The following is a 15,806-nucleotide window of genomic DNA, read 5'->3' on the forward strand; positions in this document are numbered from 1 at the left end:
AGGCATAACTAATGGTGTTCCACTTTTATCATTTCTGTGCCGCAACCGCAGCATTAGTACAGACTAGCCATTGATTCTTGCTACAAACCTCTTGAAGTCCTAATCAGCTTCTTTGGTACAAGTTTTTCAGGCCTGACAAGCCTATTGTAGGGCAGTGTCACTGTAGGTCAGTAGTTATTAGTTGCCACTGAAAACAGTTTCTTTAACTACTTAAGGCTGAACTGAATTAAATGCAGAAGGGACTCAGGGAAGGATTATGGAATCTGCAGTCCAATAAGTGCCATCGAATAGAAGGAATGTGACATGGTTTGATAATAAGGGATGTTTTACGTGCGTTCCTTCATTGATGGGTTGTATGTCCTTAAGTCAGATGGACTTTATAAACTCCAGTGTACCTGTGAAAGCTATGAATAACGATATCTATCTATATTTATGGAGGAATGAGAGCGTATGTGAGATCTTTGAAGTTTCTGCTCTGAGGCACAACTTTTTTTTTTTTTTTTTTTCATGATTTGATTTGCAAATGTTAACCATTGCAAATATCAGCTTTGGGAGAATTTATTGAGCTCCCCACAATCACGCTTTCCATGGCAACCATTTTGATCCCTATTGAAATAAGTCCGGCTGCCTTGTCCTGTGCCACGTCAACGTGGAATATTGCATTATAAACGAATCTTGCATTACAAACTTCAATATTACTTTGTCCATGGGAGTTGCTATTCCCACACCTTAATTAAATCCAATTTATGTAGTACCATTTTGTGAAATACCGCTACAGGTCTGTAACTTGTCGTTACTTTTACAATGCTATAGTTTTATCATTTTACCAGGCTGTTTATTTTTGCAAAGTGAAAGAGTTCCTCAATTCACATATTAGAATTTCTGGCTGAAAGAAGTTATTGTTTGTTTCTCACTTGAAATCCACATCTTTATTACAATTGTAATGATCGACTGTCTCTCTAATCGGAACCCTATCATAAGGTTACTGTGCTTGGTTTGTGCTAGTATTTTTAGAAGTGACGGCATGCTGCCTGAGTACTTCGGAGCATCTTTGCAGATAGATGGTGTTGGTGATTCGATCTGCTCACCTGTCCAGCGTGCCTCTGGTGTTGCGGTATTGACCTTACTATTCAGTCTCCAAACTCGAGGAAGTCCCCTGAGGTGACTTTAAATTGAAGATGTGCCATCTTCACCTAGAAAATAAGCTTTAGAGAAGCTTGGAGAATGCTGGTCTAGCTTTCGAGTGACAACAGTGTACTTACAATGCTTTCCCTCCCTGGCAGTGCTTTGTTATACCTCTGATGGCTTATGAAAAATCACTGACTGGCCAGTTTCAGTGCTGAGGATAAGTAATTTTGCCGAGTTCTTGGAAGGTGTTTGATTTGGGAAACAAATCAAACAGCTGCTTAGGGCTCATGTTGAGTTAGTTGCCACACAGAGATAAGCATGGAGACTTAAGCAAAAGTTTAAACAGAAACATAAAGATAGATAGGCTTTGTGCCAGAAAAAATGGCTGAACCTGTGGGACTGAACCCCCCCGAGAGGTTTTCAGTTTCCCAGTTAATTCCCTGGGAGCTGCCAGTTTCCCATACCGCTACCCCCAAGGCTGTCCCCGCTTGCTGCTGCGGGTTCAGGTGCTGCAGGAGCAACAAGGTGCTGCCGGGGAGAGCAGCGAGGAATTGCTGTTCTCCATCACCTCTGCTCCCGGGAAGAAAGTAATTGAGGGAGAGGCCAGCCCCTGCTCCAGCCTTTTCAGATGAAGTGGGTTGGCAGGAGGCTACGATATCCTTGATTTGCAACATCAAGCAAGGGATAAGCAAGGAGCCCTGTCCCTGCCAGCAAAGCTTTGAGCCTTTGTGCTATTTCAGGGATAGAGTATCGCAGTGGGGGCTAAACTAGCTCTTGCTTCACAGGCCTGGGTGGAAAAAACCCAGTAGCGTAAAGCTGCTTCTTCATAACCCAGATGATCTTGTCTCCCGCATAAGATTTCTTACTTTTAAATTTAGCGATGCAGTTCAGTGCGCAGCAAGTAAAATAAAATCGGTGCATTGCCGTTGAACAGGACAGCTTTCAGTGTGTCCTGTGCAGGCTCTGGTCTGACTGGGCTGCGTTACTGGAGGTTGCACAAGATTATTTCATGCTCTTGCCTTCAGTGCTGGTGATCTGATATGTTGCAGAGGTTAGATATATATATTTGCTACCTGGTTTCCTGGCTGATGGGAATTTGTAATCTGGTTAAGCAAAAAGAACCTGCTCCTAGAAGAGATTTCCAAAGAGGCTGAGGTTGGAACACAGAAATGTTTTACTGTATAAAGTTTCCTGAAGTTGTATTTTGGGTATCCTGTATGTATATACTGTAGGTTAATCGTAAGTCAATGTAGCTCTAGATAGTGGATTTGAGTAACTCTGCCAATATGAACTCGTGATATTCCAAGGGGCACAAATCTTTTTTTGTTACCCATGAGGCACAGCTTTGCTGCGTACAAATCTCCACCCTCAGGTAATTTGAATTGGCAATTAATACATCCACTAGACGAACATGAAGTCAAGTGCTGCAAGGACTCTGATTTCTGTTTACCAGATGAAAATCTAAAATCTGGGTTTTTTTTAAAAAATAGTACGTAGTTCTGTGAATTAAGAGCAGCAAAAAGGTGTAAGCTGCTTTTCTGGCTTTAAGATCAGAAAATGCATTGCAGGGTTTTGTTTTTTTCTTTTCCTACTAGGCTTTTCCTCTAGAATATGTAGTGGTTCTCACCGAAAATTGCCAATTTTACTCTTTCACATGGCCTTGAAGCAAAAATGCCCCAACATAATAGTGATATTAGCGTTAATGTGTTTCATTTGGTAAATACCCCAACTTTTTACTTAAGCAGCACGTTATTAAAATAAAAAGTTTAAACTCTGTGCCAAATACATATTAATGTCAAATGAGATTTGTGTCGAACTGTCCCGTTCTAGGCATGCAGCAAGTGTTGGCCTGTGGTCATCAGTTGCTGAGCGTATTTATCACAAGTGCATTAGCAAAGTTGTAGAGACGGAGTGACTGCTGATGGAAGTCCTAGAGCTGGGGCTATGTAGGTAATTCCCTGTAGTTTTTCTTAAGGCTGAGCAGTGTATTCTTCCTGGAGAGTCTGCTGTTTTCTAGGAATGATGCGGGGGGGGGGGGGGGTGTTACTACTCAAAATACTTATTCAAAAGGAATATCATACTTCGAATACTGATTTTGAGTATTTAGTCCCTGAAAGTGTAATGTGCTATTAACTTTAAATGCAGTATTACTCCTCCTAATGCATGATTCGGATGACATTGTGCATTTCTAGACATACCTCTGAAGCTAAAAATAAAGCCACACAGTTCAGTACTACCACTTAGCTTTTGCGCATGTTCATTTTTAGCGCATGTATTGCACATCGCAGTTACAAATTGCATATTTGTCAGGTAAGACTCATACTTTTTTTTAAACAGGAATCAAGTTACTTCATTTCTAGGGATGGTAGGAGTTTCTTCTGCCTTTTTAAAATTCAGGCAGGTCTTAATCTGACCAGGTGGAGCAGCTGTCTTGCAGGCTTTAGTGTGAAACCAAAAGCAATTTGCATCCCAAACCAGAAAGCCTTCAGGTCCAAAATGCCTGTTGTCATTCATCTTACATTTGCCTGTCTTGATTCCGGCTTTGCCGCTGTTCCAGCTGGCGAAATGTGTGTTTAAAAGTCCTTCCTCTCCCAGCGTCGCTTCCTCCGTTGCTCAAAGCTCAGTTTCCCCAACATTGTACAGCTGGCTGCGAATCCTCCCTCGGTCATGAAAGTGATACCTCCTCCCTGAACTGCGTGTGTGTTGAAAGAATATAGCAGCCTCTGGCGAGGGTTACTCCTCCGAGGCTGAAGTCCCGCCAATTTAATCCGGCAAATCTAGGCAGAGGCTCTTTGTACGTCTCCAAAGTAACTTTCAGTTCAGCGGTGCAGCAGGTGAACATGAAATGCAGTGCTCATGCTCTCTGCTATTCCTGTCTCTCAGCAGGCTGGTCGCACACTCTTCGACTGACTCTCTCTTAAACAGGGGTCAGAAAAGATTAACTGTCTCGACTATCCAATGCTTTTCCTTTACAACAACATGTTGTACAGCAAAACATAACTTTGTGAATTCTGTAAGGAATCGTACCCTTACCCGTGCTCAGCTTTAAAGACTATCTCATGGCTATATCATTTTTCTAAATATTTTTAATCAAACAATGATTTGATGTATTATACCTGTTGCTTTCTAATTGTAATGTTAGAATAGGTACTTGAAGGCAATTAAAACATTTCTCGTTGTTAGTAATCTAGGATGGCAAACTAGGTTGTAATGGATGTTGAATTTGCGTTCCCATATAAACTGTACACCAAATGTCAGTCAGCCCATGCCAATTAGTGCTTATGTTGCTAGGTCACCGTGGTCAATTGAAAACGGCATCAATAGAACTTGAAAAGGTTTCTTCCCGATCAGACCTTCTGACATATTGAGCAGAATAATGGATGGGAAAAAACAGCCAAGGCCCCTACCCTAGATTCAGAATACTCGCAGTAAGAATTCATTTGCAACCTGCAATTAACTAGAAAGAATGGACTCCCAGAAAGAGTCTGGACATTTAGAAAAGAAAGCCTCATTCTCCTGTATCGCACATGTTTAGTCTTTGGATGGTGTGTTACGTTTAGCCAACTTGGTGATATCTGGGTTTTAATCTACGTTCACGATCAGTGCGGATGAATTGGCAAATTTGCCCCTAAAATAAAAGCTGGACAGAATCCTTCCAAGGAATTTGAAAAATCTCTGATTTGTAAAATTGAATTTGCTGCTCGTGGTGGTACCTGGTTCTGTAGCTTTCAAGCTGTGATGAAGGAAGCAGCGAGCAAATGTGGCCTTTTGGTAAGAAAATCTTGGAGGATATTTCCCCCCTCAGCGATTTATCTCTAACAACTTGGCCATCTGCAGTACCGCTGCGGGCATAGCTGTATGTGACAGTGTTTAACTCTGAGACAAATTGAATGATTTATCATATGAGACTGTAGAAATTTGGATTTTGCGGTGCAAAACTCTCTCTAGGAGTTAAGTTCACGCTGCAGCGTGTTTCTTCTTTTACAGAACTGCTGGGGCTGCTCCTCTCCTTGCCTGGAACCGCATGCTGCAATCCCAAAATCAGTACCCGCCAAGTCAGTACCAGGGGCTGGGCGGACCAATGAATTACCCACAGAGACCCGAAGATCGGATGGACAGGGGAAGACAGGTATGAAAACCCTGCCCCATTTTGCACCTTTTGTTCTCTCCTCCTGAGTAAGGCTTCCTTCGTGTGTGGCTGCGGAGAGCGAATGCAGCGCGGGTAGGCATTCCTGCGCCGGTTTTAGCCCAGTAGCTGTGTCACCAGTGAAAGCATTGGCAGGTAAGCTTCCCAGCCTTGTCCAGCCCCTCCGTGCGTACCCCTGGCAAAAGGCCCTCATCGTGACTTTGCCACCACGGCTCTTCGTTAAAAGTAGATCAAACATGCTACCAAGTCACATGCTTCTTGCAGCCGGAGAAAGCATAATCTGAAGGCAAGTATTTCAACCAGAGTCTTCCTCTTCTGTAAGGAAATCTATCAGCTACACATTTTTGGGGATAGAAGGGTTTCTCCCCAGTACGTTTAAAATGTAGATTATTATGACTCCATTAATCTTTCCCCTGAAATGTTCATTGGCTTTCAGCTGAAAAACTGCTTAAGTGCAAATGTTAGATCCTAGTAGCCAGAGAAATAAACGTCTGTGAAAGTACATGTGAAGATAGCTTTGTGTGGTTAAATGAAGACAAGTGAATGTGACAGGAGAACCTCATCCAAAATTATAGGTGACTTTGTCATCAGTTTATGAAAATGCTACAGAATGAAAATGCTTCTTGAAAGCAGCAGGTGATTTTATGTGATTTTTTGTGTGTGTGTGTGTGTTCCCAGTAAAAACATAACCTGTATATACTCTTGTACTAGAAATTAGAGTATTTACAATGCTATATACTAGTTTAAAATAAATTTCAGGTCTTTAATATTAAACTTTTAAGTTCAGTTGCTGTTTTGGTAAGTCAGAACTATTACTCAGCTGTGGGAAGGTTACTGATCAGTAATGGAGAAAGAGGAGGAAGAGCACTCAGCTGCTTGGTAACAGCACTGTTTCCCAGTCCTTTAGATGGAAACTAAGGCACAAACTGTTTGAAATTTGCCTTCTGTGGGATCTAGTTCAGCTACCTCTCATAAACGTGCTCGAGACAAGACACTTCTTAGTGTACGCTCTTAGTTTTTCTTTTCTTCTTCCCAGTCTGCCCATCTCCCAAGTAGGCAAATACTTGTGTTACACGGTACAGCACAAACACAGTCCAACTTGGTGTTTGACTTCTGGGCCTGTTTCTCTGTGCTATTGGCAGCACGCAGTCATTTTCACATAGGTACAAATTCTGTCCTGCTGTGTGTGTATTGGATAATATCCCAGTCTCCTCTGCTTATACAGCAGGGACTGAGTACAATCCATTTAAGTTGGAATGTCATACATAATGTCACAGCATATGTGAAAGTCATCTTACAGCATTTTTACCGCTTCTCTGATTCTGCTTTATGGGGTTTCTTTTTTTTTTTTCCCTGTTCTGGTTGGGAGACTCGGGTAGCGCTATCTACCACAACCACTTTCTGCACCGTGACATTGTTACGGTGTGGGGGTTTTGAGGCGGCTAATAGAATAAAAACACATACTGTTCAAACCAAGTTTGTAAGAGAAGAGCCTTTGGCCTTTGCTGGGGAAGCTTTTTGCAGAGTGTCGTGTGCTCCTCTGTCTGGTTCAGCTTGTCAGGACCGAAGCCCAGCAGAGACAGCCTGTGAGCTGCTAATACCGTCCTCAGCATTGTCTGCCGACTGCGGGATTACATGGTGCTGCTGAAAAGATCTATAGACAGCAAGCAGCCTGCCCCAGCGCTCCCAACTCTTACACTCTTGTTTGACTGAACCCTTGTTAGCAGCAGTGAGACTCCCTTCTCCCCCCCCAACTCCTACCCTGAAGCATTTTTAGCGCAGAGGAGGCTTTTGAGACTGGAGTAAGAATCATCTTTAGCTCGTTCAGTTGTCATATTGGTGTTGCGGCAAGAAACGGGGCGAAAAAGAGAGGCAAGTATGCCACCGTGCACTCTTGCTCCCAGTTGAGTGGGGAGTCATTACCAGTACAAGTCCTTCCAGGACTGGTTTTGCCTATAAGCAAAACCAGACAGCGTGAGTTATGATCACATTAGGCTTAATGGGGAAACAGTGGGGCTTGGGTCCTGGCTGTGCTGCCCAGCTATAGTCCCCAGTGGTGTTTTAAGTATAATTCAAACTTGGATGGGGTGTATCGATAGGATGGGTTTTCAAAAATCTTTCGGTTTGTGTTACACAGGTTTACCCAAAACGCTGGAGGCAAAGGAATAAATGCATAATTGCACTAATCCGTAACGGGGGCTGCTGTGAGAATGCAGAAAAATCAGTGGAGGATTTTGATGCTGGTGGAGTCTGGGTGGTATTTAATTAGGGCTGGAAAACAGATACTTGAAAAAAGTCCGTCGTCTGCGCCGTACTCTGCTCTACCCTTTATCCTGGGTAGCGTAGGCGGATATATTTGCACAAGGAATCGGTGCTTAAACTAGTTCATCCCCGACCTTAAATCTGCGTGCGTGACAGCTACCGCTGGAATCGCCTAGGTGGACGGGAATTGGCTGCCAGAAGTGGCTGCAGCGTGGGCTCAGGGAGGGCATCCCCTGTTAGTTAGCATTTGGAAAGCTGCCTCATCACTGCGGGGGCTCGGAGCAGCGTGGGCATCTGCAGAAAAGCTCTGCCCTCGCAGCTCTCCAGCTGTTTGCCACCCGAATGATTAACTCGGAGGCATATCGCTGCTTGGTAACACCGTGGTCTTGCCCAGAACACAATTCACTGTCACTAGCGCGGGATGCGTCCGCGGGATCATGAAACGAAGTTAAAACTGGGTGGTGACAAGGCTTTTATTTGTATCCACATACGTGATGGTTATTAAGGACAAATCTTTCAGCTCAAGTAAATTTCCTTCCTTAAAAAAAATGTCCTTTGCAGTTGTGTTGCTTTCCAGCTGGTTTTTATCTCCTTTTAAATTTTTGTTGCCTTTTTTGGGGGGGGAGGGTTGGTATTTTTAAATGAACTTTCCAATGTCATTATTTCCTCAGGGCTGACAGCACTGGAGTAAAATTAGAAGCTACCTTAAAGGGTTTAGGGTGCAAAACCAATAATTGAATCCAGCATTGCTGCCTGTAAATTTCAAAGCTTTAAAGCCTTGAAAAGGGATTCAAGTGGAAGTGGTGACACATAGCAGCATAAATAATTATCTTTGGTCCCTTTCACCTCTGAATTCTTTTTTTACAGCATACAGAACATGGTCTGAAGAGGTTAATAAACGCGCTGCTACAGAGTGCTTACAAAATTAATGCAACTGCCATGGATATGGGTTGCCCTGTGGTAGTGGGTGTTTGTTGGTGTCTTCCAGCTGTTCCAGAAAACTAAAGAATAAACTTGATCCTGTTGTGCAGGTGTTTGACGTTTGTATTTTAGTCTGTGGTAATGCACAACTGGATGTCCAGATAAATGCCTTGGGCAGCTCTTACAAGGCCTCTAAATTGTAGATCTGCACAGGGGTTGCTGCTGTTTATGTAGCTGGAAGGATTTTTCAAGGGGTATAGTCAACTTGTTTCCTTTTTTTTAATTGATTACAATCAAACCCGGAAACAAACAGAAAACCCGAAAACAAACAGAAAACCTTCCCGATAGTGGGAACAGCGTGTTCTGCGTGTCTCTGTCAGCATCCCTTACAAACAGGGTGTAACAAACCGGTTTCTGTCCAAAAGTCGGTTTTGGTTGCCTGACGCAAGCAGGCTGAAGCGAAGCTCCCCTGTCACAGGTTGGCTCGCTGTAGCTGCAGGTTCCGCGGTTATCTCTGAGCGGAAGGACAGGGCAAAGATGGATTTCTCTTTTAAAGAATAAAAGGAAGCCCCTCTTCCCCTACCCACCAAAAAAAAAAAAATCCAAGTAAGAAACAAAGCAAGCCAGCCCAGTAGCTGTCGTTAGTGCATCACATTTAACGAACTTTCTGGTCTCTGCAATATATCGGGTTTTGAAATAATTTTAAATGTTTCAAGGGGACTTTTTATGAAATTTTCCGACAGATTTTTTTCACTGGATAGTTGATGTGCAGAATGCCTCATCTAAATTTAAATACAAAAACGCATCTAATTCGGAGTGATTTCCGAGGTGGGATTTAGGCGTCTTTCACCTATTATCTAAAATGAATTAGTGCTGAAAAATGCTGCTGCTGTAACAAATACAATTTTTTTTTTTCCTTAAAATGCTTATCTGTAAAAATACCTGCCTTGCTTTAGTGTAAGAGTGCTTACAATGAAAACAGAATGCTGGTAGTTGAGGGAAAATTTTTTTTTTTCCTCTAAAAAAAAAAATAAACCTGACTAATCCTGCTAACAGTACACATGCATTGTGCATCTCAAAATCGATAGTTTAGTGCACAAAAATGACATTTACATCATTGCTCTGTGTAAAGCTAAGCGTACATACTGCAAAGCCCGCGTTTCTGTAGGAATTAAAAATTTGCATTTCAAATCTGCCCGTCAGGTGTGTGTGTGTGTGTGAATGTGGACGTGCACGTGGCTTTATCATTTTGTACTTTTTTTTTTTTTGCTGCCAGCATTGCTGAAAGCAAAGAGCACGCAGAGGTGTTGCAGCCCGGGAGTGACTTGTCCTCAGGGCGGTCTTTTTGGCGAATTTATTTCTGGTTTAGCGGCGTCGCTGGTGCAGCTGGAAGCCGAGGCCGGTGCCGTACAGCCGCTCTCCCCGGGTGGAAGTTAGAGCTCGTGTTTGCCGCAGAGCGTCTCTGAGCGCCCTGACGAGGCGCTCGGCTCTGGCTGTGGTACCCCTCTGCGCGAAGGATGCATTGTTTCATTTTTGTATGGCGCCTGAAGCGCGGCTAACTTTGTTTACTGTGATGTTAATCCAAAAAATAAATGCTTGCTTTTGTTTGTTTGTAGGCATATGGCCCCGGGAGGCCCTACCCGCTACCACCTCCCTCAGGAAGATACAGCTGGAATTAGCTCTTGACTCTCGTTTGTTTGTTTGTTGGTGGCGGTTTTTTGGGGTTTGGGGTTTTGTTTGGTTTTTTATTTTAAAAGTATAGAAAATGTCTGGGGTTTTTGTTCTTTTATTGATTGGGAGGGGAAAAATGTAATCCTTCAGAAACATCCCTGTAGTTTTTAAACTATATTGTTTTAAATGTGCACATTTCTTACCAAACTTCATTTTTTTTTTTTTGTTGGCGGGGGGGCTATGTCGCTTGGAAATAGCGTATTGCAAAATACGAGTAAACTAGACTTGCTAATTTGCCTGTGAGACATTTGATGAGGTAGAAGTGCTGTTTTGTCTTTATTACGTATACGAGCTGTGCTTAGCTGTGCCTGTCAATCTGAACTCCAAACATCCTTTACTTCACACATAAGAGCCTGAAAACAGACACGGAGTTTTAAAGAATGCATAGAAATCGGATTTTATTAACTCTTGGGGAAGACGCAGCAGGCAGCCTGCGGAGCACGGTGTTTGAAGACACGTCTGTCGCTATTCCTTGTCAAATGCTTCCTTGAATTTCTCACAGAGAGAGGAGATTTTTTTCGGACTTCGAAGTAAAACATTTCAACTTTTACAACTTGTGCCTGTTTTTGACTTCTTTGTTATTGTAACATAAACAAGCACGGACGGTGTATTTGTCTGTTTTGATATATAATTTAAAATAGCTGCAGAATACAGAGTTTCCATTCATTTTTAGCACTCTTTCTAGGGATTTTCCATGTGAGTGTACCAAATCAGTAAATATTTTTATTTGCTTTATAAAGTGGCTTTTGAAATTCTGAGCGGCATCGAGTGGTTTCTTTCCAACCCCCTCCAGAACGTGTTTGTATCCTCTAGCTGTACCTGCGTGCACACATTTATACTAATTTCTTGGGAAAAGAATTCCACACAGCCTCTACAATAGCGTTTAAAATCTTTGTTTAATAAAAAAAAAAAAAAAAAAAAAGACGAGATCCTCCAGTCAAACGAGCGGCATTAATGCTCATGTAACATCTTTCCCTTGGGCCGCGCTTGGGCTTTTCCACGAGAGACATAAATCGCGTGCATCGGTAAACTTCAGAGCTTCGCTGTCGCCCCTACGCGAGGCTGCAAGGCAGTGAGTGGTTTTTCGGCCCCTTCCTTCCAGGGCCCAGATGTTAATCACCAGCGACGAGGAAAAAGACGAGACCCATGTAACCTTGGGAGGAAGAAATCGTGAAACTGGATTCATTATTTTCAAGTGATTGAGGGTGGAGCGGAATCCTTCATTGTAATGCAAAGAGTTGCCATCCTGCCCGGCGCTGGGAAACGCCGTCGGCCCTCACCAATGGCCTTCTCCCTCTGCCGGGAAAATATTTGGGTCTCAAAAAAGTAATTTTGCTTTTCGAGCAGAACAAAACCAGCAGCGAAGGTGAATTTTCATGCAAATGCAGCGGTCGAGTGCGAGGCTGGAGGAAGGAGCCGGGTGGCTCGTCCTTACACCGCCGGAGGTGTCCCCGGCTCCCGAGGGTGAACCTGGGGTGCGAGTGGGCTTTTGTCCCTCGCTCCCTGTGTTTGGGGGCGGGAAGTAGGAAAATGGGGCTGGATAAACAATTTGGGGAGGGCTTGTCCCTGCCGGTTCCCCCTGCCCGCCTCTTCACCCCCTTAGCTGATGGCTGCGAGTCTCAAAGCTGGCGTTCCCGAACGGAGCCTGCCCTCGGCTCTTGGGAGATGCGGTGCCCACCCGGACCCTCGGAGCGATGCTCGGAGCAACGCGCTCGCTCGGGGGGCTTCGGCGATTCCTCTGCACCATCACGCAGGGGCGGGACGCGGGGCCTGAGCGCGGAGCATCGCCCCTCCGCCGGCTGTTTCGGCTCCCTGTGCGTCCCCCCTGCCCGAGCGCGTGGCCCCGCTGCATCCCAGGACCCAGAGCTGCTGGGATATTTGGGGACGGGATCCCCGTGGCAGTCCTAAAACTGCTGAACCTCTCCCTATCTATGTTTTCCCAGCCTGAAGCCTCCCACCTTGCGTTGCCAGGGGTGGGGGGGGGAGGGATCTCACTCACCCCATGGGGCTCAGCCCCATCCTGCAAGTTGTCCCCCGTGGGAGCAAGCCGGGAGAAACGCTCCGTGCGAGCCCGGCCGTGGAAGGCGGGAGAGCTGCGGGGGTCCCCGCGCATCGCCCCGTCTCCCATGCAGCAGCCGCCGGGAGGGGAAGGGGGGGGACCCCCGCCGTTCCCCAACCGGGAGCCCCGGTTGGGGAACGGCGGGGGTCCCCCCCTTCCCCTCCCGGCCCTGGGCTGGCCCTTGAGCTCGCAGCAGCCAAAATCCGTTTTTTCCACCCCAGAATCGCTCCTTCACGGCGCAGCCGGCAGCGGCGCGGAGCCCCGGCGGTCCCCGAGGCTGGGGTTCAGCAGATCCCTCCCCAAAAAGGATGGCGGGACACACACACACACACACGGAACGAAATCCCCTCGGCAGCTGAGAGAGAGGTGGAAAAACAGGGGATTTTGGAGTTGTCCAGGGGCGGTCAAACTGCATCCGTACGTAGAGCGAGAACGAAGCAGCCAATTCTTGAGAACGTTTCCTTTTATTGTAAAAAAAAAAAAAAAATTAAAAATTAAAAGAAAAAAATTAAAAAGAAAAATTGCAGGAAACTTCCGAGAAGCGTTTCCCAGTGTGCTGGATTTCCTCGGGGAAGAGGCGAGGGGACTAACACCGCGGCCCCGATCCGTTCCTCCGGCGGCCGGGGCTCCGGTTCCCCCTCTCCCGGCAGGGAAGCGGGATCCCGGGAATGCATGGGATCTCCAGCGGGGCAGCGGGGTCCCGGGAACGCCTGGGATCTCCGGCATCCCTGCAGCTCGTCGGAAGCTTTAGCAAAGTGCCAGGATTTGCGGCGCCGTCTTCGCATCGGTTGCACGGGGCGCGCAGCGCGCCCACGCCAGCAGCTTCATTTACTGAGCGATAATTAATAAAAAACGCTATTTTTTTTTTTTTTCCCCCCTTTAAATCTGAGCAGCGGCGTCCCGGAGCTCTTCTGCCCAAACCCCCTCCGCCGCTGCCAGTTTGGTTTCCTCGCTCCAGCCGCTCCCCATCCTCCAAAAGGCAGGGGCTGCCCGCCGCTCGCCCCGCTCGCCGCCTCCTCGACCTTGAGTTGGGATTCAATTCGCCTTCAATCAAATAATAATGAAATTGCACTTCAGGGGCACCCTCCTAAGATTAATTCTGCGCAGATAAGTTGCACTTCAGAAGATTTATTGTTCGCGTTCAATGGGGGCTGTAAGGTATACGCGCACCGGCGCCGTGCTCCCCGCCTGCCTTCGGGTTTGGCTGCCGCTGCCCGGCTGCGGGAGAGCGGAGCGGGGCCGGGGTCGGAGCCCCGCGGACCCCCCCGGTGCCCCCCCCGGCTCCCCCCAGGCCGGCCGGGCGCCCCGTCGGGGGGGGGGCGGCTTCTCCCGGGTGGGCCCCCGGGGGCGGCGCACAGCGGCACGAAGGGACCCGGAGCCCCCCACACGGCGGAGCCCCGCACACCGCGGAGCCCCGCACACGGCGGAGCCCCCCACACCGCGGAGCCCCCCACACCGCGGAGCCCCGCGAACGCGCGCAAGCGGCCGCGCAAAGCCCTCGCCCGCGGCCCGGCGCCCACCCACGCGTGTCCGCGCCCCGGGCCGCTCCCCCCCCCCGCCGCTTGCGGCTTTGCCTTCGCGCCCAAGTTTCCAAAAAGCCCGGAAAGTCTCAAAAATGGAGAGGAAAAAAAAAAAAAAAAAAGCCCCGAAGCGAGGGCGGAGGCTGCGGGGTGGGGGGGGCGCGGGGGAGGCGGGGGCCCACGGGCGGCCCTCGGGGGTCCCCGCAGGCGCTGGCCGGGCCCGCGGCGGCCGTCGGGGCCCGGAGGGTCGGTGGCGGAGGGCGGGGGCGGGGCGGGGACACGGGGATTACCACGTCCTGCCGTAGAGCAGGTTGGGGCTGACCATGCCGCCGCTGTAGTCGACGGCGGCCGAGTCCACGGGGGCCAGGGCGGGCACCGGGCCGTGCAGCGCCGGCGGGCTGGGCGACAGCTCCTCCAGGTCGGCCGCCTGCCCCAGCGAGCCGGGGTGCGGGTGGGCGGCGGGGGCGGCGGCGGGCAGCGCCGCGGCGGGGGCGGCGGGGGGCGCGGGCTGGCCGGGGGCCGGGGTGCCGCTGCCGGGGGGCGGGCAGGGCTTGCCGTCCTTCACCAGCACGGGCACGGCGACGCGGCGGGGCGAGTGCTGCTGGCAGAGGCCGCCGCCGTCGGGGTGCAGCTGCTGGGCGGCCGCCTTGTCCTTGGCCTGGCGCTTCATCTTGTAGCGATGGTTCTGGAACCAGATCTTCACCTGGGTGGGCGTCAGGTGGATCAGGCTGGCCAGGTGCTCCCGCTCGGGCGCCGAGAGGTATTTCTGCTGCTTGAAGCGCCGCTCCAGCTCGTAGACCTGCGCCTGGGAGAAGAGCACCCTCCTCTTCCTCCGCGGGGCCGCGTGGAGCGGCACGATGGCCTTGGCCCCCTCGCCGATGCCGCTCAGGCCGCCCATACCGGCCACGTTCATCCCCGCCGACGGGCCCATGAACCTGGAGACTGAGCGGGACGGGGCGGCTCAGCGCCGGCGCCCGCCCCGTCGGGGGCAGCCGCTCCCCCCGCCGCCCCCCGCCCCAAATCCCCAGCCCCCCCCCCCCGCCGCGCCGCGCCTGCACTTACTGCCGGAGTAGCGGGGGTCTCCGCCGGCCCCGTACCAGCCGCCGCCCGCCGCCGCGCCGCTCCGCATCCCCTCGGGGTAGGCGGGCAGCTCGCCCACGTTGCCCAACCCGCCGTTGCAGTAGCCCCCGACGGCGCCGTGGGCGAACTGGGAGACGCCGTGGGGCATGTGGTAGGCGGCCGCCCCGGGGGGGCCCGCCACGACGTGCTGCGGGACGGCGGCGGCGGGGGGCACCGGCGGCTGCCGGTAGGGCCCGAGGGGCGCGCCCAGCCCGCCCGCCCCGTCCATGCCGCCGAACTTCTTGTAGCTCTCCTCCATCGGGCTGAGGATGTCGCTGACCGAGAAGGGCGTCGTGTGCTTGGGGCTCAGCGACATGGCGCGGCGGCGGGGCCGGGACGGGGCCGGGCGCTGCCACCGGCACCGGCGAGGCGGGCGAGGCGCGGCGCGGCGGCCAGCAGCCCCGGGCACCGGTAGCTCCGCCGTTTCTTTTAGCCCGGCGCCGGGTTTACGCCAGACGCGGGGGGGCGGAGCGAGAGCGCCCGGCGGGGAGAGCGGCGGCGGCGGCGGCCCCGTCCCCTCCCCGCCTCCCGCCGCCCTCCCGGCCCCCTCCTCCCGGCCATTGTCCGGACGCCTCTTAAGCCCGGCGGCCCCGGGGCAGCGCCGGAGCGGCCCCGGCCCGGGCCGAGCCCCGCGGCCCTCGCCCGTAAGTACCTGCCCGCTCCCCTCTGCCCGCGCCCCCCCAAACCGCGCCCCGGGGGCCGCGGGACGGCTGCGCTGCGGACCCCGGCCCGACGGGGCGGCCGCGGCGGCGGCAGCCCGGGAACCCCCCCTCTCCCGGCGCGGGGCCCCCCACCCCGGGGCGGGCGGCTGCGAGCCGGGGGGCGGCGGGGGGCTGGGCCCGGCCCCTCGGAGCGGGGAGCGGAGCCCCGGGGCCGCCGCAGCCGCTCCCGCCGGGGTGCGGGGCCGGGGGGGACCCGC

The 15,806-nt window shown here is 50.7% G+C and overlaps 2 protein-coding genes across 2 annotated transcripts in view; one reads left to right on the plus strand and one right to left on the minus strand.

The window, feature by feature from the left end:
• Positions 1-10,945, plus strand: part of XRN2 (5'-3' exoribonuclease 2) — a 52,247-nt gene extending 41,302 nt beyond the window's left edge. Inside the window, exons 29-30 of the mRNA XM_075706747.1 lie at positions 5,116-5,257; positions 10,075-10,945. Coding sequence (XP_075562862.1) covers positions 5,116-5,257; positions 10,075-10,137 — 205 coding nt within the window. The 3' untranslated portion in view covers positions 10,138-10,945. The remainder of the gene's footprint in view (positions 1-5,115; positions 5,258-10,074) is intronic.
• Positions 10,946-14,054: 3,109 nt separating this feature from the next.
• On the minus strand, positions 14,055-15,203 carry NKX2-4 (NK2 homeobox 4). Its single transcript, XM_075708137.1, has 3 exons — positions 14,831-15,203; positions 14,250-14,710; positions 14,055-14,195 (listed from the first exon to the last, which is right to left on the minus strand). The coding sequence occupies exons 1-3, from the start codon at positions 15,201-15,203 to the stop codon at positions 14,055-14,057; spliced, it is 975 nt and encodes a 324-aa protein (XP_075564252.1).
• Between the last annotated feature and the right edge of the window lie 603 nt (positions 15,204-15,806).

This window comes from Pelecanus crispus, chromosome 3, assembly GCF_030463565.1.
Source record: "Pelecanus crispus isolate bPelCri1 chromosome 3, bPelCri1.pri, whole genome shotgun sequence".
Taxonomy (NCBI): domain Eukaryota; kingdom Metazoa; phylum Chordata; class Aves; order Pelecaniformes; family Pelecanidae; genus Pelecanus; species Pelecanus crispus.

What these genes read in the sequence shown, in the direction of transcription:
- NKX2-4 (XM_075708137.1), bottom strand. Translation starts at nt 15,203, where the DNA reads ATGTCGCTGAGCCCCAAGCACACGACGCCCTTCTCGGTCAGCGACATC. An exon ending in AGACCCCCGCTACTCCGGCA is followed by an intron (nt 14,711 to 14,830) that starts GTAAGTGCAGGC and finishes CGTCCCGCTCAG; the next exon opens with TCTCCAGGTTCATGGGCCCG. An exon ending in CCCCCGCCGCCCCCGCCGCG is followed by an intron (nt 14,196 to 14,249) that starts GCGCTGCCCGCC and finishes TCGCTGGGGCAG; the next exon opens with GCGGCCGACCTGGAGGAGCT.